Below are 21,777 nucleotides of genomic sequence, written 5' to 3'. Positions count from 1 at the left end.
TAATGAAGCTTTAATGTTAGGTTCCAGAAATTACTTCTAAACCTAGCTTGACATCAGGCATGCCTAGGAGACTTTTTGTTTAATATCTAGCCCGAACATTCTCCAGACCTATAAAGTCAGAATCTCCAGGGGGTAAATGAGGTCTGGGTTCCAGTATTTTTCAACGTTCTTCAGGTTATCTGATGCAGACTATCCATAGACTGCCTATACTATTTCAGGAATTGGGGGCAGAAGTTCCATCTGGGAGAAAAACAATGGATATGAGATACTGGGGTGTCAGGGAAAACTTCAAGAGGAAGGAAGGTACAAACTCATCTTTTTAAGGGGAGTAAGATTTTTCAGGTGGAGTGGACACATGTCAGTGAGAGCCAGGACATAAAGACAGGAAGGATGGTGAACAGGAAAAGTGCTAACATCTATATGATCTACTGGCTTATCTCATTTGATTCTCAAAAGGTCCCCATGAGGCAAGTGGCAGGCATTGTTGGTTGCCCACACAATATCCACCCATGCCTCTCCTTCTTACTTCCTAACAAATTCTGTCGAGGTACCCCCTCTGTGTGGACATGTGCCTGGAGGAGGCCGGCCCCACGAAGCCTCCCCTGGTCGGCCCAGTCCTAGCACCAGCACGCCCGAGGGATGCTGGGAGCTGGGATTGTCTGGCAACAGTTCCCTCATTCGGGAAACATGTTGTCTCCTATTCTGGATATTTTCGTGTCTGGATGTGATACGAGAACTGTGACCATCTTTCTTCCTCATCATGATGAAACCAGCTCGAGGACAAAGACCAACACTCTGATGGCAAAGTACAAAATGTGAAAGAAACTGGCCCTTGACAATGTCATGGAAGCAGTGAATGAATAACCCAGAAGCACCCTACCCTTAGATGTCACCGTATGAAGCAATAAATGCCCCATGCTTTAGAGGGGCAAGGCAGGGCTTTCTGTGACTCATAGAGCCAAAGCATCCTAACTGATATAGGCAGGGGTTATGACTTCCATTGTAGGGATAATGTCTTGAGGTATGGAGCACTTAAAAAGTGTCCAAGGTCACAGAAGTGACACTGCTGAGGGGGACACAGGGAAGAGTAGACAGTTAAGCTCAGAACCACTTGCTGTAACACACGTAATGTACAGATTTTCTCCCATGGACAGTGGGGAGCTCGTGAAGGTTTCTGAGTAAGGATTGGCATGATCAAAGTGGTGATGTCTGACAATAAATGAAGGTCTCAAGTTCTGTATCACTTTTTGAGAGAATGACTTTGATAACGGCCTACCTCCTCCCCACCTCCTCCTACCTTCCTTCCAGGGGTTGATGGTCAGGCCCCAAGCACCTGCCCTAAGACTTCACAGAAAACTCAGCATGCACAAGTTCATAAGCATCTGTGAGACCCAGATAAATGATTTTTATAGCTGCTCAAGAGAAGAGGGCGACAAGGAGTACTTCAAACCATTTACACTTGGCTTAGGGTCCAGCTGAGGCAAGACAGCTCCCCCAGACAGCCACGTCACACAGCCATTAATGCTGAGGAAATCTTCTCAGAGAAATAACTTTTTACAACCTTGCGTCTAGGAGGCTGGTCTGCTCTGAGCTACCGAATGCTGATGCTCTGTGATTTGGGATCAAGGTGGGGTGGCTGAGACCAAGAAGCCAGCAGTTTATTATTCTAAGCCACCTTTGCAGAGCTAACCTGTGTGCTAAGATTCTGCTCTGACATCAACCCACTCCTCTCCAAAGGTCCAGAGCAGAGTCAGGAAATCTTCCATGCATATATATGCTGTCACTGCCTCCCCAGGGATGATTAAAGATTGGAGGTTCAGGCCAAAGACCACTTTGGATAATTGCATCCTATCTCCCTGCTACTCTTCTTGTGTGACTGTCCTTGTCTGGCCCAGGCTGACTGCTTTAATCAGTCAAGTGCCTCCCCCTGTTACCATCCCCCCGACAAGCGAGAGGTGCCCTATACAAATGGGCTGCCAATAACCTCACAATCTCAGTTTGTGTCCCCATGCCCAAGGCTTCCTTGTACTCCATGGCCTAACTTCCTGCCTTCTTCCCTTCTTCCTCATCCTTCCATTTCGGGCCTTTTCTCACCATTTGGACTTTAGAAGACCTTGTCCAATTTCAACCTTTAGTCTCCTCGTTCAACTTTGACTCAAATTCTTCTTTCATGTTGCTGCCTCTGACTGCTCTGGGTCCAACTTACCCTTGGGGGCCTTATCCATGATACATAGCTCCCCACTGGTCTGAAACACTGACTTGGCTCCTTCTTTTTTTTTTTTTTTTTTTTTTTTTAATTTTTTTTTTCAACGTTTATTTATTTTGGGGACAGAGAGAGACAGAGCATGAACGGGTGAAGAGCAGAGAGAGAGGGAGACACAGAATCGGAAACAGGCTCCAGGCTCTGAGCCATCAGCCCAGAGCCTGACGCGGGGCTCGAACTCACGGACCGCGAGACCGTGACCTGGCTGAAGTCGGACGCTTAACCGACTGCGCCACCCAGGCGCCCCTGACTTGGCTCCTTCTAATCCCAGTGCCCTGGAAACTCTGGGTTTACTGGACAAAGACAAAGAGCATCTTAAAGCTCCTAGTTGTCAGTGTCCTCCTCAACCCCATGTCTTTCCAGGTCTGCCTGCATGGTGAAGTGTCTTTCTGTGTAACTTCATAAGAAGAGCACTGGGCTCAAAGCCAGAAATCTGATTTAAAAAACCATAGTTCCGCCATTAAGTGTCCGTATTACCTTGAATAAATGGCTTCCCTAACTGGGACTCAGTTTCTTTATCAGTTTAATGAAAGGCTTGAACCAGACAACCTTTGAGTTACCAATCAGCCTCATCTCCAAACGGAGAACCAAATTCCTGAGAGAGAGAAGCCAAGAGTGCCCCAGTTAGGCTGAGTATCCATTCATAAATGGGCAGACCCGACATGGGACTATCCCACAGAAGCCAGTTGTCTCAAAATTAGAACAATGATAATAATAATAAACAGTAGTACTGTTTGGTTTGTCACTGGATAAGCATTTGCAAACATTTCTCAATTAATACTTCTATCAGCCTATGAGGCAGGTACTAGTATTATCCTGATTATATTAGCAAGGAAACAAAAGCTTGTAATATTTAATAATGTGCCCAAGCCACCAGCTGCTAAGAGGTAGAGCCAGGATCTGAAGAAAATGGCTTCTTACCCAAGTGGAAAGAGACCCTCCAGAACCCAGCCAGCCCCAGCCCTGTTGGGGGGAGGGGGGGGGGGCGGGCTTCCAAATGGGAATGCCAGAGCTTGGTCCTGTTGCTTGCTCTTTTTAGTTACTGAATGCTACGGCATTTTCCACAGGCTGGTTACTACCCCCATCCACCCCAGTCTATTGTTTGTCTTATGTTTAAGAAAACACAGCAACTCTACACTCCTCTGACTTCTCCCCTCAGCAGGGAACATTCTTCTGAACTTCTTAACACAGGACCAAGGCATTGTTGAACTAGAAGGAAACACATCCCTCTGCATACCTATACTCCTTTTAGATAGCAGAGAGCCTCTGGAAGGTCATGGTGCCCATCCAAGCCAAGAAAGACCAAAATAATCACTGTCTTAAGACCTTATGTTTGAAAGGTGGACAATCTGAGTTTGAAACCTGGCGTGACCACTGCCCAGCTAGAACTTAGTGGTTTTGTCTCAATGTGCTCTTTCTCTCTCCCTCTGGACCTCTCTCCTCTGCCCCTCCCCCATCACTTCCTCCCTCTCTGTCTCTGTCCCTCTACTTCCCTCATGCAGTAGTCATTCTCAGCCTCCCCTGTACCCTCCTCAGAACACAGATAACAACAGTAGTACCTTACATATTTTTGCATGTGAGAAAAATGTCACGTAAAACCATCAGCATGGCACATGCTCATTCAATATTAGCTTTTTTTTTTTTTTTTTTTTTTTGTCTTTCTAATACCCAAGCCAGAGCAAGGCACGTTCCTGAGTTCCTGACATCTAGCAGCAGGCTGAGCGTCCATGGGGGTGTCTCCCGGCATTTAGCACGCTGCTATAACTGCAGTCGCTGAGGTGGTGGCCACCAGCTCCTCTCCCAGCTCAGTCCCAAAGGAAAGTCCCATTTAAATACAACATCTGCCTGTGTGGGATCCAGGCCGGAAGTGCCTGCATGTTTCCTGGGCCTGGCGCCACACAGAAGGAGATCCGAAATGGTCAAGAAGGATAACCTGTACACCACCAAGAGGGAGCAATGCACCTGAATGTGCATCTACACAGATGGAGGTGGTCATGGGGGAATGATGCTGGGGCTCTGAAGCCAGACAGACCTGGATACGAATCCCTGCTCCACCAGCTCCATCTGCCTAATGGGGCTTGGGTGATAACTGGTAGAAACTTGGTTTACACACACTGCCCAGGGCTGGCAAACATCACTTTTAATTTAGACTTCATTAAGTGAGATAGAAGCAATCAATGCATCAGTCAGAAGACACACAAGGCAGGTGGCTGGGGAGAGAAAAATGGAAGGGATGCCAAGGGGGCAATTCTTTGTTTTAGAAGTTGAAAGGACATTGCCTAATGCTAGTTTGAGAGAAATAGATGCCTTTTTGCAGGACAGCAAAGTCAGCTGCGTGGACATGGGGTGCCTGGGAAGCTGGAAGCATCGCTGAGCAGAGGGGGAAAAGCCAAAGAGAAGTTCATTTAACCAGGAGAAGGACAGCATCTACTCTGTGCACTGTGCGTGCATATGCTATTTAATGCTTAAAATTGTCTTCTTAATCCAATCGGAAGCCCCATCTACAGTTGAGAAAACGAAGGCTCAGAGAAGTGAAATGACACATTAAGGGCACACAGCCAGTAGGGCACAGGCTGTGCCATGAAACTCTTCCCTCCGCAGTCACACACCTTGCTGGGCACTAGGAGGGAATCAGGAACAGGTGGCAAGTTTCTAAACTGGATGCACCTTCCCTCTGGAAGCCAGGCAAAACTCTTGTGTATTTCTCATAGCTCCTTCCTCTCTGGTTCATTTCTTTCCTCCATGTGGTCATCGTAAGACAGCCTGAGCCATTTCTCAGAGTTAGACTCATGCTGTGAAATGGCAGGGCTGACTGTCCGCATCTGCTCCCGGGGGGCCCTCCACATGGACCTGCCAGCACCAAGCTAGGCCTCCATTTGTCACTGAGGTCAGCATCTCACTCTGCGCTGCCGGCTCAGACCCCCCCGTGTGCAAGGGACAGACACTTACTTGCCGCAAACCTGCCCCTGAGCCATTTGGCAGACCTGAGGATCCCAGGACGCTGGCCCCTCATTACCCGGACACGCTCACCAGCAGAGTGTGTGCTGAGTGCTGACGTCTATCATTCTGACCTTGAGCCCGTGATGGGGGGGATGGGCTGGGGGCGAGCCATGCGTGCCAACAGCAATCCCTCTGCTTGGTTGAGCCCACCAAGGAAGAAAAAAAATAGAGTCATTTCTTTCACTGGTGGTGGTGGTTGTTTTTGTAACAGATCTCTCTACCTCAGGGGCAGTGAGATCCATTTGCTATATAACTGTGCATCGGAACATTAGCAAGAACACATCACCCTGCCATCTCAAGCTCTTTGTTAAAACTGCTCTTGCCTGTGACGCTCAAAAACAAAGACCCAGAGGTCTAGGGAGGGCAGGGCAAGGACGGAGGGCTGGTGTACAACGCTTAACATGGGCACCTTATCAGTGCATCGGCTCTCGTCAGCCCTCCCCTACACGGCTCCCACGCTGCCAGTCCCCGCTCAAAAGCCTGCTGTGGCTCCCCATGCCCCTGCCCTGAGTCCTACTTCCATCCCTGAGATTGGGGGGAGGAGGTTCTACAGTATTTAATCTCACTCTGCCACTCTCCTGATCTGCAACTGCTAAACCCAGTATGTCTGGTAAAACCTCCACACACCCTGCCTCCCCTATCAGATTGTCTTTGTCCTTCCTTTCTTCTCCAAATCGCAAGCTTTCTTCCACAGCCCAATCTTCTCCTCTCCTTTTCACTGGTTCTGATTATGCCACAGGGTGACATCTTCCTCCAAGCTTGGTGCTTTATTAAATCCTTCACACCGGGATACATTGTTTTTTAACTGCCTTTAATGTGCCAAATTCCCACGATCTCAGACAGCATAACAGAACCCGCATCTCATATGACCACCCAGAAACATAGGCTTTCCTTTACTCCTTAGTTCATTCCAAACCAGAGTACGCACAGAAAGAGAAGGGTTTTGGTTTCCGGGTTTTTTTCCCCCCTTAACCCTGAAGTTTCCATAATGCTCTTTGTTGAGATCTCTGTACACACAGATGCACAAGTACACACACATACATACAAACACATAAAACCCAAATCCAATAAAAATCAAATTAAAAAAAAAAATAGGTTAGGCAAACACAAGCCACTAAAAAGTGCAGGAAGTGGCCAGTTTTTATTATTCCTTTTAAATGCCTGAAGAATCTTACTGCAAATCATATCTTTATTTAAAAAAATGTGATCTACTCAATGCAAAGCCCAAAGGGCACTTTGGAGAGAAGCCAGGCTATAGGTTTATATTCTTCCCATTTTCAAATAAAATGCAAAAGAAAAAAACTAGTAATCATTTTAATGAGCCTTTAAATAAATTATTGGCTAGAGCACACTGCAGTAATTTATACAGGGAACCAAATACATATATTTGCTGAGAAAGGGACTTTGTGACTAAAGAGTGAATTTCCAAGAATTACTTTAGATTCTTTTTCCTTTAAGTGATTAATTTGAGTTGAACCACACTTCATATCCGTTCCATCACTGGTCACACTTGCAAAGGCAGGTGGAAATCTGTAAAGCAGGGTCTCTCCCCTCACTGGTCTACCCCCTTCTGGTTTCTTAGTTCTCCTTTATTTGGATTCCATGGCCCCCAACAAAGTTTGACGCTTTCATTCTTGGAAGGTTACTTTCTGGATCACTTTTTGTATATACTAAGAGGAAAAAGGTTTGGACATGGAATCAGTAAATGAAGAAGGTTTGGTCCAAGATCTGTTTTTCCTTTTTTCACTCCTTCTTTTCACACATTTCCCCATAAACGCTGCTCTAGCCTCTTGATAACTGTTAACTGATGAGGCAAGAAAAACGAGGTGGTTGTGAATTAACAAGAGTGGGACCATTTCTCTCCATCAGCAGAATAATCCATCTCCCACAGGCTGTCAGCAAGTTTGGTTTTAAGAGACAAGGAAGAAGATTGGCAGGGGAAAGAAGGTGGCAGTGTGCCTCCTGGACAGGGCAGGATGTGAGGCCCTCGAAAACCCAGGGTTCTGGGAGGTGCAGCCTCCCCTCCCCTCAAGGAAACTGAGAAGCACGCAGCCCAGCAGGGGAGGCTTGGCAGCCCCAATGGTCAGCACAGAGGCACAGCCAAGGAGCCAGTGCACAGGGAGCCCAGATTCCAGTCTGTGATCATAATGCCAGCTCCGCCTCAATAGATACAACCCTCCCTTCGCTTTCTGAAGCTTATTTCCTCCAATACAGTATTATGTTTCTCATTTTATCCTAATTTTGCTCCCAAAGGAAGGGATAGGTAAATGATCCTTTATGCCCATTTTACAGATGGGATAACAGAGGCTTAGAGAATTTAAATGGTTTTTCCCTATCCCCATAGCTAGTTAAGAGAAAGGCCTAGACCAGAAATCCTAGTTCCTTCCCCAGGGAAGCATCTCTTCCCCATGGGAGCCAGCCTCTTGTTTCTTGGATACCCATTTAGCCTGGAGCACAGTACTCAGCCATTCTGTATTCCAACATGCAAATGGCAGTTTGGATTTCAAGCCCTGGGTTTCTCATCCAGCTTCATCTGAAACAGGATCCCAGTGGTAATGTCCTCTGGACTTTGGGCCAAAGAACTGAGAAGCTATGGATGTTTGTATGACCCTGCAGCTAACACACACATCAGTGAGACAGGTGGAGAGTACATATCCCCAGCTGTTCCCTGCTTGCATTCGCTTGCAGCTGGGGTTTTCTATCACATCTGAGTGCTCCAGCTGTCAACAGCCTGTGCATCTGTAGACAACACTGGATTAGCGGTCAGTAGACCCTGTCCCAGCCCTGGCTCTGCTGCAAATGATGTCATGACCTGGGGCAAGTCCCCAAGTGGTCCCTTCTGCTAAATGAGAGCTGGCAAAGATGATCTCTGGGGGCCCTTTTAGCTCCAATGTGCAGCTAGTCTAAAATTAAATATGAGTAAAAGTGAGTTAGGTGAGCACATTAGACCACGGCAAGTGACCAGGAGCAACTAGACCTCAGCAGGTCACTGGCCTCTCGGTGCCAAACTTTCATCATTTGTGAATGGAATGATGACAGTACCAACATCACAGGGTGGCTGATGAAGTATGCAATGAGTTCACATAAAACATTTAGAATAATTTGGGCACATAGTTAACTCTCAAAAAATGCTAGCTGCTTGTCACTGTTATTATATTATCATCACCACTGTCATTAATACCACAGACACTTGTTACCTTTGGAAACAGAAAGGACCCTCAGGAGGGACCTGTCTCACTTGCTCTTTAACACATGGCTTATTATACACATTCTGTGAAGGGACAAAGCAGGGTCCATGGCGACGAGATGCCTGGTTGAGGGTGCACCAAGCAGGTGGCCATGAAGGAGGAAGTGGGATGCAGCAGAGCCTGTCCACTGGCTGCTATCATGAGAGTATCCTCACGCCTGGGTGCTCCAGAGAGAGAATCTCTAGTTCCCTCCCTTACAAGAGGAGAGCTGCACATGCCTACACGGGATAGGGACATTCATGTGACACTGCATCAGCTCATGCTCATGGAAGCCCTCTGTTGTGCCACTGAGGATGCTGCTACTCTGGGTCACAGCAGCAGAGCCAGTGAGTTATAGGAAAGCATCCACCTTCTGACCAAGGAACTGTAACTTCAGAAAAGAACTTTCTAGCCTGGAAAGAAGGGCTTAGCTGGCCAACATGCATCCCTAAAACCAAGAGCTATGGGGATCGCACCTTCCAAGGACTACTCAACTGGCTGTGCATTAAGCCCAATGTCCACCGATCATCACATACCACCATGCAGCCCTCTGAGAGGCACCGTCCAAATGGTGACCATCCAGACAACCCAAGCTGGAAGGAACCTCAGAAAGTATAGGAGCTGATCTTGCCATTATACAGATAGGGAAATGGAGGTTCTGAGTAGGGACTGGCTTATTGAAGAACACAGGTACCCAGGGGCAGAAAGGAAACAGAGGTCGTCTTCTATTCCTACTCTAAAGGTCTTGCCCTTCAAAGACACAAAATACTACATGATTCCTTTGAGTCAAAGGGAAGTCTCTGTGAGCCACACTCAGCTGATCTCTCCCACAGGTCATCAAGGCATCACTGGAGGCCTCAGTAAGAACACCTACTAAGTGCTATCCTTACCCTGTGGCCCCAAAGGCCGCTTTGCAAATACCAGCTTTTCATCTGGAGAATCACTTCGAACTCAGAATATGGCACACGACACCACCTGGATGCAAGGAATTGAAATGGATTTTGGACCGATTCCCAGGCCCCAAACTCCCAACTCCACATCCTAGCCTATCTAAAACACTTCAAAATGCAAAAGTCTCACAGGAAAATATGCAGAAAGAATCAATGGGAAGGATGTCGTAGCTGCACTGGGCCCTCATCCTCGCAAGCAAGCAGTGATCTGGAGCTCCTGAGTGCAAGGCCCTTTGTGGAGTGGCTGCTGAAGTCCCCACCTGGCCCCTGCTACTCACTGGTACCCCCTCCCTGGCCCTGGTATGCATTTGAGTTTGAGACCCCAACTCTATACACGCAGCCATTTTTTCTGTGCATGCTGTCTGCCCAAACTGCACACTATTTTTTTTAAGTTTATTTATTTTGAGAGAGACAGAGACAGTGTGAGCAAAGGAGGGATAGAGAGAAAGAGAGAATCTCAAGCAGGTTCTGCACTGCCAGCACAGAGCCCAACGCGAGGCTCAAAGTCACAAAACCATGAGATCGTGACCTGAGCCAAAACAAAGAGTTGGAAGCTTAACTGACTGAGCCACCAAGTGCCCCAGACTGCACACCTCTTTTTCGTTAATTTTTTATTAAGGTTATTTAATTTTGAGAGAGAGGATGAGAGGGGCGGGGAGGAGCAGAGAGTGAGACACAGAATCTGAAGCAGGCTCCAGGCTCTGAGCTGTCAGCACAGAGCCCAATGTGGGGCTTGAACTCAGGAACCATGAGATCATGAGCTGAGCCAAAGTCGGACGCTTACCCAACTGAGCCACCAAGACGCCCCTGGACTGCACACTTCTAAAAGCGGGAAATTCCCCTCCAAAACACTTTGCTCAGAGCTAGATATTTAACAGATTGCTGAACAGCCTGAAATTATCTTTCTACATTCTCCTTTTTATGATTCTGACTGCTTTGCTTTAGTGTAAGAGATTTTAATATCTGTGAATGGAAAGTGTTCTGCCCCAAAGCCAACTCTCCCTGATCCTCCAACAATCTCAGGAGACATGGTCAGGGAAAGCAGGAGGCCAATAGTTTAAAATTCTGTGTTTTGCTTTTCTTAGAGGTTTTCCCACGTGTCAGAGAGCTCAGGGTTATGCTGCTGTATTAAGAGAATGATATGGGAATAACCAACACCCGACCACGTTCACAATGCCTCTTTAGTACCCTGACAGAAATGGCTTGCTTGTCAGAGAAATCTGACTGGTAATTCCCACTATATTTCTGCAGGGTAGCCTGGAAGCAATTATCCTTCCCCATGGTAAATCAATTAAGAAAGAACGGTCTAACACTCCCCTCTTCTTCTAAGAAACTGCTAATTCTCTCACAATAATGGACAGAAAACCCCTAGAAGCAGAGTTAGTCCTATGAGGGTGCTGACTGTACTCTCCTGGTCTTTATATCTGTGCAAGGGCAGTCAACTTCCAGGTCAGAGTAGACAGCGTGGCCCATGTGGTAAGACAGAGGTGAATGGGGATCCACATTTTTTTTTACAAAAAACAAGGGGCTCACCTGCCTGAGCTTCAGTTTTCTCACTTGCCAAATTGGAATAAAAGTGCCAGGGTCTAGGGATTAAGAGCAAAACTTAGGATAGGGTGTAGAAGTGAACTCAGCCCAGGGCTTGGAACTTACAAGGAGCTCGTAAGAAGTAATTATCCTGTTCTGATAACAGACCTTACAGCCTCCCCACACCCCACACATCTACAGAGGCATACCCACCTCTACCCTGCAGTGATTTAGTCACATTCCCTGGCAGTCAGACCTTCCTATGCTCTCTGCCATTTCCAAAACACTGTTTCCAAATCTGCAGGTGGCAGTCACTTTTGAGCCAGAGCAATTAGACCATAGCAGGCCTACATTTCCCTATCCACTTAAAGGTTTGTTCTCAAATAGGCACCCGTAGGAGCCAAACCCCTCTCTTGTGGAGGCACAAAGCCTTCAGCATGTGTGTGTTGTACAAAACACATGTCTGTTAAATGCAAGCTTGACCTTGGCACATGCCATTCTGCATGGACCAGAGGACAAGAATCAGCTGACAGTAATGAGTTCTAGAAACCCAGGGACACTTGTCTCCTGCGAGCAGCAGAAGCTATGAGAAGGAACTCAGACCCCACCAGAGCCCCTCCTCTGGGAGGCAAACCTCACATGTGCCTGTTTCTAGAACTAACACACTGCCAGGCTCAGACATCACGCAGGCAATGAGCTATTTGGCCAATGGCTGGAGAAAGGCAAACAGGGAGGAATATGGAATTCACATCAAAAACAGTCAGGACAGGTCAAGGTCATTAAAATAATGCTGATGCCACCATGTCATATGACAGCCTGGAACAACTTCAACTGGAGTAGCTCCCAGCATTTCATACCAATACTCCCATTTAGGAAAGACTAGTAAATATGGCTAGTGTAAATCTCAACTTCCTTAGGGAGTCCACCATTGCTAGATGTGTCCTGATGAATCTGTCATTCCTTGTCCTTATCAATGGGAAAGTCGTTGCAGACCCACCAATTACAAGTAACACAGCCTTGGCGTAATTGACATAGAGCTATTTCCTTATCTCACCTGCCTCCTAAAGTGGCTGGGAGGACTGGAGGTTATACAGATGAAGTTATTAAAATGCAACTTAGCTCAGTAGGTACTCAATTAAGGCTAAGATGATTACTGGTAGAAGGAGACTGTACACATGTTAACACTTCTCCTTTCAATCTAATGGCTTATTGGCTATCTGCATTTGGAGATTTTATGTCATCACCAAAAGCGTTAGAAAATCAGCAGCTATATAAATACAAGCACAATTTACTGTTTTGCCAGGGGCCACAGATCTCTGATGTTCTCACAGCCTCCAAGGAAAGCAAGCCATCTGTTAAATAAATAACTCACTAAGTAAAGAGCAAGTGTTTCCACAAGATTAACCGAAAATCTGCTGGATTTTTCACTGGCTGTCAGGGAACATGGGCAGCTACAGATAATTCAGGCACTGGAGAATCAGAAGATCTTGCATAATGTGAGCTTAGATGAGAATCCAGAGACCACAAGTTTAAACTTTAAGACATATTTAAGAAGGAAGCAAAACCAAAACTTGAATTACAAGGTCATAATGATTCAGAGCACTAGAGCAATAAAGAAACAAATCAGAGAATTTTCATCTGAGTATTTATGTCTAATTGTCATTTTGCCTAAGTGGCTGCTTAACAGTAGTTCTGGTAAACTGAATATTCTGGTTAAAAGAAAGCCACCATGTAAGATTTGAATTGTTGGCATCTAGAGGCTCAGAAGACAATCAAAAACACAATAAAATGAAACAAAATCTAATTTCATCTTCCCTTGGATGATTCAGAAAGCACTTCAGGATCACATAGTCTCCTTATGAATTAATTCCTACTGCCATTTTAAAAAAAAGTAAATAAATCCATGGCAATAGCCAGTCATTTGTTTTTCCCCAATCTGTGTGAAGAAAATATCTATGCTTTTAACTTTCTGGGCAACAGTACCTCTTAAGTGGGAATTAATTGTGCTTTAATGGCGTTTCTCAGAGAAGACATACAAAATAGGTCCAACTTTTTTAAGTGGGAATGAATTCCCATGAGAAACTGCTCCAGAGAGCCTGTGGGGTAGACGGCATCTCTAGCATGAAGAAGTGGAGACAGCATATCTACTCCAGTAGTCTCTCAATCCTAGCTCTCTGTTCTTTCTGACCCCAGCATCTGCTTTTACCAACTTTGTTCCCTGCAGGTCTAAGCACATCTAGGCTATAGCAGGGAGAGAGAAAGAAGTCAGAGGTCAAGAAAAACAGCAAAAGACTAAAGAAGACATTAATAGAAACCCAACAGGAAACAGACATGACAGATGACCACCAAAATGGATGCAAACAGGTGTGACCCTCCATATCCCACTTGGGAGAATCCTCATGAGAGGGCTGACCCAACATCTACGTGAAAATATGATTAATTCTGTTGTGGTCATAGGTCAGAGATCAGTGCTGAAGGGCATCTGCTACATGATAAATGACAAACCAGTTCCTGTTTCTCCCAGAGTGCACACACCCTGAGATGTGATTCCATCTGACCCCACGTCACTTGTGGGAAGCTTTATACTGCAAGTCATGAGACCAACTGGCAACGGAGCCACCAACCAGCTGAGTGACCTGGGTGGACATTTATCGTCTGTGGGCTCCAGCTTCCTTCTTAATGAAGGGAGAAGGGCAGAGACAGAATTGAGACACATCACTTCTGAATTGATTGGGTCCAGTTTTATCATGTGTCCATCATGGACAGGGCACCAGCTTTAATCAAAGTCACGAAGCAACTGCCCCAAGCTTCCAAGACAAGACTAGACTGTAAATTTTAAAATACTAGGCTGTGACTGCATAGAAAGAAAAGGTGCAAAGTGTGGTCTGGAGAAAAGAAATCCGGACTGAGAATCATGAGTCCTGGCCTCTAACTTGGCTCCTTTTTTCACCCAGTTATGTGGGCTTTTTGGCTCCTGTCTTCCTGTAAACGTCATCTGTAAAATGATTACAGATAAACGATTCTTAACTGAGACTCCATGGACATCTTTGGTCCAGGGATGAGATTCCAGCTGTTCATAAACTGCTAAAAACTGTTTTCCAGTTTTATGTCAGGGGCAGGTTTTAAGAAAAGAGATCTAGAGTTTTGATCACTTTCACAGAAGCACTGAAGTTCAACAACTATTAATAACTCTTTGTATAAATAAAATCTATGATCCCTTCAGCTCTAACGTTCAAGAAGTCACATGACAATACTGAAAACTGTGTAAAAGACAGACTTTGGGAAAAAGGAAAGACAAACTGCTCCACTAAAGCCAGCAACGGGTATCTAAACAGCCCTCCTGATGATCATCTGAGTTCTGGCACTTGACTGGTGGGCACAGTCTCAGGTCTGGGGCTCTCTAGCTAGACCGTTGGGTATCCATCACCAATGCTGAACCAGGTGTCACCCATTCTGCTTCCTCCCTTTTCTGGGGCTGTGGAGGCAAAAGTGAGGAGAAGAGGGGGCTATGAGTTCTCGTGCTAAGGGTTTGAGTCAAAGCTGTTCTGCTTTGAGTAGCATAAACAATCATCACCCCCGCTTGGCCTCCACCAGGTTGGAATCAGAGATCAGGGACATCGGCACAATGGGTTCAAGCTCACCCCTGCACTTATTCTCACTAAAGAAAAGGCTAGAAAACCACTGGGGGAATGCAAATCGGATCACAAGAGGAGATCTTGGCAGTGCCATTTTTGTTGGGAAAATGAATAAAGTTTTACACCATTAGATAGCCAATGGGACTAAGACAAGCTCTGTTCTCTAGCTCGGAGACCCCTCTTCTGGGTTCCTCTTGCCCTGTTTGCTACGCATGCAAAAACCCCCACAGATAGAGAAGCTGACAACTATAAATTACCCTTCCCGCTTGCATTCGGCACTCAGATCTTTGGAGAAACGGACCACCGGTATTAAATAAATCTCTGATCTACCAAGATCTCTGAGCACCGCTTGGTTTTTCCGCCAGCGTTCCAGCCTGGTTCTGTAACATATTTGGTTCCCTGACCAGGAAACCCAACTGTGCTGACCCATTGTTGCCACCGGTTTGGGAGAACAGCGAGGCGGTGACGGCACAAGGAATCGCAAGGGAGAAGACACGCCCTGCTTGAATTTTGGCAGTGTCCCGCTCAGTTGCCTCAGGCTGGCCCTGCTCTGCCGTTCCGACTCAAGGAGACTTGGCAGGTGAGGATCTGGACCCGACATCGGAACTGGTAAGACTGGGGCCCAATCTAGTGAGGCCCACTCACAAGAGTGGAAGGGGGACCTGATCAGTCCCCAGACACTTCAGTAGTCTCACAGGTAGAAATTCCGTGGGAGGGAATGTAATAACCTCTGGTGTGTATGTGAGTGTGAATGTGCAACTCGGTCTAGCTTGCCTGCCAAGTTCGATTCTGTGGCTCCGTGGGTGGGTACCCTTAAGGTCCCCAAAGCCCACAGAGTCTGAATGGGCCCGTCTGCGATTCTGTGGTGAATGGCACAAAGTCTATGGTGGCATCAGAATAGTTTCTGATCATAAGTCACAAAGCTGAGACCGTTACGGCTAAGCATCACCTAAGTTCCTTCGGGACACGGCCAGACAGGCATCTGACTGATCTCCTCATTAAAGGAAGGACCCCTATCCCTCTGTCTTTGTGACTCTGCCTCACAGGAACATTATGGGGTCAGGACAGAGCAAAGAAGGAGTTTTTGGGAGACTATGGAATTAAGATAACCCCTGGCATGTTAAGGACCCTATGTGAGTTAGAATGGCCCACTTTTGGTGTAGGAGGGCCCTGTGAAGGAACCTTGGATGTCCCAATGGTCTGCTGCATCTAGCATGTTGTCTCCAGAGACCCTGGTCACCCTGATCAATTTCCATACATCGACTGGTTGAAATTGCCTGAAATCCTCTGCCTTGGGTGCGATTCATCCATAGCAAGCGGAGTCAGGCAAAGGTTTTAGCCACTTTATCCGGAGACTCACCCAGAGAGCCAAAGAAGCAACCCACTGCTCCCCTAGTGTTTGCAGGAGACACGAAGGAAGATCTCATCCTTCTGCCACCTTATGACTCACAGGGCTCCCTCCCCTGACTGTCTCTCCTCCACCACCAATACCACCCATTTCTCATCCCCTCAGGGACCCGGAGAACCCTCCTCCACAGGGACCAGTGACCAGACTGCATCCTCAGCCAGGTGCAGGCGCTCTCCAGATGTAGGTCCATATCCACGGGTACCAAGAGTCTGTACTCCTGGGGATCAGAGCAGGGGCTGAGAAGCCCATGAATATGCCCAGCAGCAAGGGGATTCCCCCGGGGATTATTATAAGAGAATATGCGAGGCTTACACCCTGTTTGCTCCAGAGGCACAAAAGAGCCAAAACGAAAGGACGGGGAAGGTCTAGCCACCAAAAGCGGGGAGGCCCAGAACCTCCTTAGCAAGGGGTCAATGAGCCTACTGTAAGGGGAAAGGACATTAAAAGATTAAGTGTCCCAACCAGGGAAAGTCCCAGAAACCCAGCCGGTATCAGGAGGAACCTCAAGGGGACCTTATTGGTCTGGCCGAAATAGAATCAGACTAAAAGGGACACTGACTCCCTCTCCCTGTTCCTCTGCCTAATAGATGTGAGGGATTCTCCCTCATTTCCCAGGTTAACAGCTGTAATTGGAGCCAACTGTGGTTAGTCTACCTGGGGATGGAGACTTGAAGGAATATTCCCAAGCAGTTGCTTCTTCTGCCTTCCCCTCCCCCTCATGTTTCTGCACCAACTTGGGTGTGGTCCTAGACCACCCTCAGTGCCTCTGGCACCATTGGTTCCTCCTCCCACCCTCCAGGTCAAGGAGCGAAGTGCACCCTCTAGGACCACCCATTTCAGATACCTCCACTGGTGCCCCAGGTTAAAATTGACAATGGGGAAAAATTGATGGACTTTTTAGTGGACGCAGGTGAAATATATTCAGTGTTGAAACTAATTTAAGTTTGTTGGCCCTGTCTTTAAAGTTATCAGCAAAGGTCAAATAAGCTCATGTTATCTCTGTTGCAATTTATTAATGATAGTTAATTTTGTCTGTCTCAAAGTTTTCATGGGTAATTGTTGAGATAACTTTCAAGGTCCTTAGTAACCTGAAACTTTCCAAATAGGATGGAAATGCTAAAGCTTTGATTACTGAACATAGGTTTGTTTTTTTAACTTCATTTTGCTGAGAAATTAAGGCTCTTTGGACCTATTGGAAAACATGCTTTGTACTTAATTGGTTCATGAATTTACCATCTAAAAAAATTCTCATTGCAAACACCTCTCAGTTGGTCACTAAGTCCTCAATTGGAGACTAAAGTTTCCTAAGAGTTAAAATTCTGCTAAGTGTACTTAAGACTGATGGAAATAAGGAAAGCAACCCTGTATGTAGGAAAGTAGTAGACATGTAAGAAAGATATCAGGAATGGATATACAGTTTTGTTGAGGGTAGAAGAAAGTAATTTTGTCCTAAATGAGACTGGTTATTTGGAGAGAAATAGCTTTAGGACAAAGTCTGAAGCCAAAGGAAAGTTGTAGAAGGTTGAGATAAATGGAATTTTAAAAGTACACTGGTATAAGGTTAAAATTCTGCTTTTCTCTTTCCTCAAATGACAAAGTTTTCTTGGACTGTTGATCTGCTCTTGGTAAGACAATGCAAACAAAGGTTTATTTTCCAGGAAAACCAAAGTTTTATGTTTCATCTTTATCAGGTCTTTGATTACTTAGTTAAAACTTTTCAATGTTAAAGGAGCTAGGTTTCGGTAACAACTATATAATGCCATACACTCACCTTTAGAATCTTTTACTGCCACCTTGGTTAAATAAAGTTTTAAGGTTTGTAATGATCTGTAATCCTATTTAGGATGGACTTATAACTTCCTAAGGTTTTACCAAACTTCCCAGGATTTGAATGGCAAATAAAGTCTTTTGACCAATTAGGCCCTTTTATTTGGGATACTAAGTTACTTGGAAAGGCACTGTCATACGATGGTAAACCTTAGGTTGTACTGCACAGGTAATGCTGTAACTGCCCAAATATATATGCAATTCCTAAAGTTTTAATGTTTTGGTATAAGGTCATCACTTAATATTCTGATTACTTGAAGTGTTATGTGTCACAGAAATAACCGAATTTCTTTGTCAATTGCATCATAACGAACTCTCATCAGATCTTTAACAATGTCTATTTCTGAGATTTTGTCATTCATAATTGTTCTTATTCTCCCACAAAACGTGTTTCTTCTTCAAGGAGATTTATAAAAAGGACTTCAGGGACAAATACAGGTATTTGACGTCTTTAAGAATAATACTAAAATGGGTAAGAATTTCCAGAACTAAAAAGCTGCATTCAAATTGAACAAGAATTAGGAACATGGGATTAAATGAACTAAGGAAGATTATAGTTTTGTGATTCTTGTTGAAAATACTGCTTGTTCTCTGATGTTTTCTCTTCCAGATTAAGGAAACTTTCTCTTAAGATATCTATGATATACAGAAATGTCATAAAATATTCATTTGTAAACTGAAGCATTTATCTTTTCTCTCTACATAACTCCCCTGAAATTCAAAAACTCTCAGTGAGTATTCTTTCTTTCATGGCAATTACAGTTGTTTGCATAAGTTCAATAAGAATCTGTTCATCTTGTAACAGATGACCATTGGAAATACTGGTTATTTTATCAAGGCTTTGACTGGAATGTCATATTTGAGAGTGACATTCATAGACTCAGATATGACCAGACAGCTTTAAGGAACTAAGGTTGGCTTTATGAAACATGGGGCCATAGAGCCCCTTGGAAATTTGGCCTGATACCTTGCTTACAGAGTTCCCAGCAGCCTCACAAGGTGATGAAAGAAGGTCACTTCCTGGCAGGTGCAGGAACCTCAGGATATCTTGGGGACCTCATAAAGAGGAATTTTCCCAATTGTACAGGTATCGCAGGCCTGTCTGATGGCAAGTATTTGGCTTGGCTTCTGGCCTGGAGAGGCTACTAAAAGTTCAACCAAGAGATTCCTGATAAAAGGTTCCAGCAAAGCAAACTTTAAAAGATCCTCATGATCAATCGCTATTGGTGAGCTTGCATAAATAATTAGGCCAGGATTCTTAAGACTGGACTTGTTCTACAAATGCATTGGTCTCAATTTGGCTATCTCTAGAAAGGTTGGGGGGGGGCTGGTTTAGAGAAAATAAAAAGACTATGTTTCAACAATGCACCGTTAAGGATGTTAAATTCTAGTTCTGTCTTTAAATGTTTGTTGTTTGCCTAAACTAGACAACTTGAGGTAAACTTCAGAAAAATTGTCACAGTATTTCGTGTATAGACAATCTTCTGTGCTTGTTATTCTGTGGGGATAGTACTAAGACCCTATGGGCATATGATTATTTAAACAGCTAGAAAACAGGATGGATCTCTACATATGCAAACCATATCTTCCCTAAACCTGATCTGACAGTTACCAGAAACCCACCCCTTTCGAAGACTTGGAGGTGGACTTTACAGACACACAACCAAATAGAGGACTCAGTTTCGGGTATCACCCCATGGTGATCACTCCAGAGCTAAGAAGGCCAACTCAGAGGAACCCTCAACATGGCAAAGTGATCCAGATCCAGTCAACCCGCCTAAACTGACCCTCAAAAAGACACTGGCCCCTGAGATCTCCAGCGCTGCTCCAGCCACACCCCGGAAGCTGGCTGGCCTGCGCATGGCAAAAGCCTGAGGAATCAACTTGTGGACTCAGCCCAGGGATTTGGACGCAACTCGGCCAGCCCTTGCCCCTTACTGGTGTCATAACCCTAATCTTGCTTCTTGCTGTTGGGCTAATAGGGACTGCACCAACAGGCTGGATGTGGAACGGATGGCAGACTCCCTGGTAACCTGACAAAGCCAAACAAACTCCCTGGCAGCAGTGTCCCTCCAAAATAGGCAAGCCCTCCACCCCCTCACTTCAGAAAAAGGAGGGACTTGTGTCTTTCTGGGGGGAGGAATGTTGCCATTTTGTAAACCAATCAGGAATCGTCAGGACTAAGGTTAAGGAACTCGAGGAAAGAATTCAATGTAGACAACAGGAAAATATCAGTCAATGGAGAGGATGGGATCTCACAGACTGGGCATCCTGGCTCCCTGCCCTGGAAGGGGCCCCTCCTTTCCTTAATTTTACTTGTGACCATCGGCCCCCATATACTAAATACCCTGGTATGTTTTATTGATACCATAAAATGGCCAATGGGACTAAAATAAGCTCTCGTCTCTAGCTTGGAGACCCCTCTTCTGGGTTCTTCTTGCCCTGTTTGCTGCATGCACAAAAACCCCCACAGATATGGAAGCTGACAACTATAAATTACCCTTCCCACTTGCATTCGGGCTCAGATCTTTGGAGAAACGGTCTCCTCTGTGCCCACCGGTGTTAAATACATATCTGATCCACCAAGATCTCCAAGTGCCACTTGGTTTTTCCGCCGGCGTTCCAGCCTGGTTCCATAACATTTTCAGCCTTTTAGAAACCCTGAAACAGCCTTTTAGAACGCTGGTATGTTTATAGGGGCTCGGCCTGCCTAAGTTTCTAAAGAGCAGTGCTTTCCTAGTTGCAGTAAGATCACCTCTTCCCAGAGCCAACATATTACACAGTATTTATTTTCTAAAACCATCCATTATTCCATGGAATCCAGGACCCTTCCTCCCAATGGGTCTCCATGACCAAGGTCTGGCCTTATATGATCTCCTCCACATCCTGGCTATTGAGTCCATTGGAAAGTCAGAGAGCGGAGGGGAGGGGCCACCGGAACCAGGTCTGCTCTCTCCTGCCTCAGCAGCTGTTCTAGATCAAGTCGGTGAATCCAGGAACTGCCTCTCCTTCCCTCGGCAGAAACAGACTCCCCGTTTCCAAGGCGCTGTCTGAAAACAGACCAGCAACAGGGCAACTGTGGAAGAAGCCAATTCAAGAAACAAGCATATCCATCCTCAAATCACAAAGCTGTTACTCACCGCTGTCTGACTTTAGGCTAGAAAATTCATATCTTTGAGCTTCAGTTTCTTCATCTGTAAAATGGGGACAATAATAATGTCTAGCGCATAGATCTGCTGTGAGCATAAACAAGATAAGGCATTCCTGGCACAGAGGAACACCTTACTAGTTATATAATTTTACTGTTGTTGTTGAAATTACTAGTATTGAGGCAGTTGTTAGAATTATAAGCAGCGTTTGTGATGTTCTCCTTGGTATATCAAGCAGGCCCTCTCTGATTCCACGGCTGTGGGTTTTCTTCACTCCTGGTCCCAGGCAGCCCTACTACAACTCCCCATCCCCAGGGAGAGGTCAGGACCCCTGACCCCTAGTCTTACCTTCCTTTTGTTGGTGGGATTGACGTAGAGATAACTGAGGACAGTCTTCAAACCTACTTTGTCATTCAGCTTTTCATAGGTGGTGCCATAGTCTGTTGATCTGCAGGTAAGAGAGAAACAAAGGGAGAGATGTTTCACCAAATGGGAGAGTGTATTCAAAGGGAAGCCAGGCTCTCCTTCAACTCGTACCTTTGTTCCCAAATCACAGGTGTGATTCAGAGATAAAAGGCCCCATTAATTTTAGAAGAGCAATTAGACCACTGCATCTACCTAAACTCAGTCCCCTTTGCTCCCAGCCTTTCTCAGAGACCTCCTTTTCTGCCCTCTGTGAGACTGTGGGTACAGGTTGCTGCTGGGGACTTCCTGCTCCACCTTCAGCCCAGGTGTCCCTCTTGGTGCTGTGCAGGGGCACAAGGAGCTGTGTGCAAGGCCAGACAGCCTCC

General features: G+C 45.7%; 1 protein-coding gene across 2 annotated transcripts in view; it reads right to left on the bottom strand.

The window, feature by feature from the left end:
• Positions 1-21,777, bottom strand: part of SORCS3 (sortilin related VPS10 domain containing receptor 3) — a 596,149-nt gene that overhangs the window by 316,351 nt on the left and 258,021 nt on the right. For both annotated transcript variants that reach the window (XM_086680815.1, XM_086680814.1), the window contains exon 3: positions 21,335-21,434. In XM_086680815.1, the coding sequence (XP_086536941.1) occupies positions 21,335-21,434 (100 nt within the window). The remainder of the gene's footprint in view (positions 1-21,334; positions 21,435-21,777) is intronic.

This window comes from Puma concolor, chromosome D2, assembly GCF_028749965.1.
Source record: "Puma concolor isolate L17-30 chromosome D2, mPumCon1.1.hap2, whole genome shotgun sequence".
Classification (NCBI taxonomy): Eukaryota; Metazoa; Chordata; class Mammalia; order Carnivora; family Felidae; genus Puma; species Puma concolor.
Note: the sequence above shows the minus strand (reverse complement) of the source record. Positions and strands in the feature narration are given on the sequence as shown.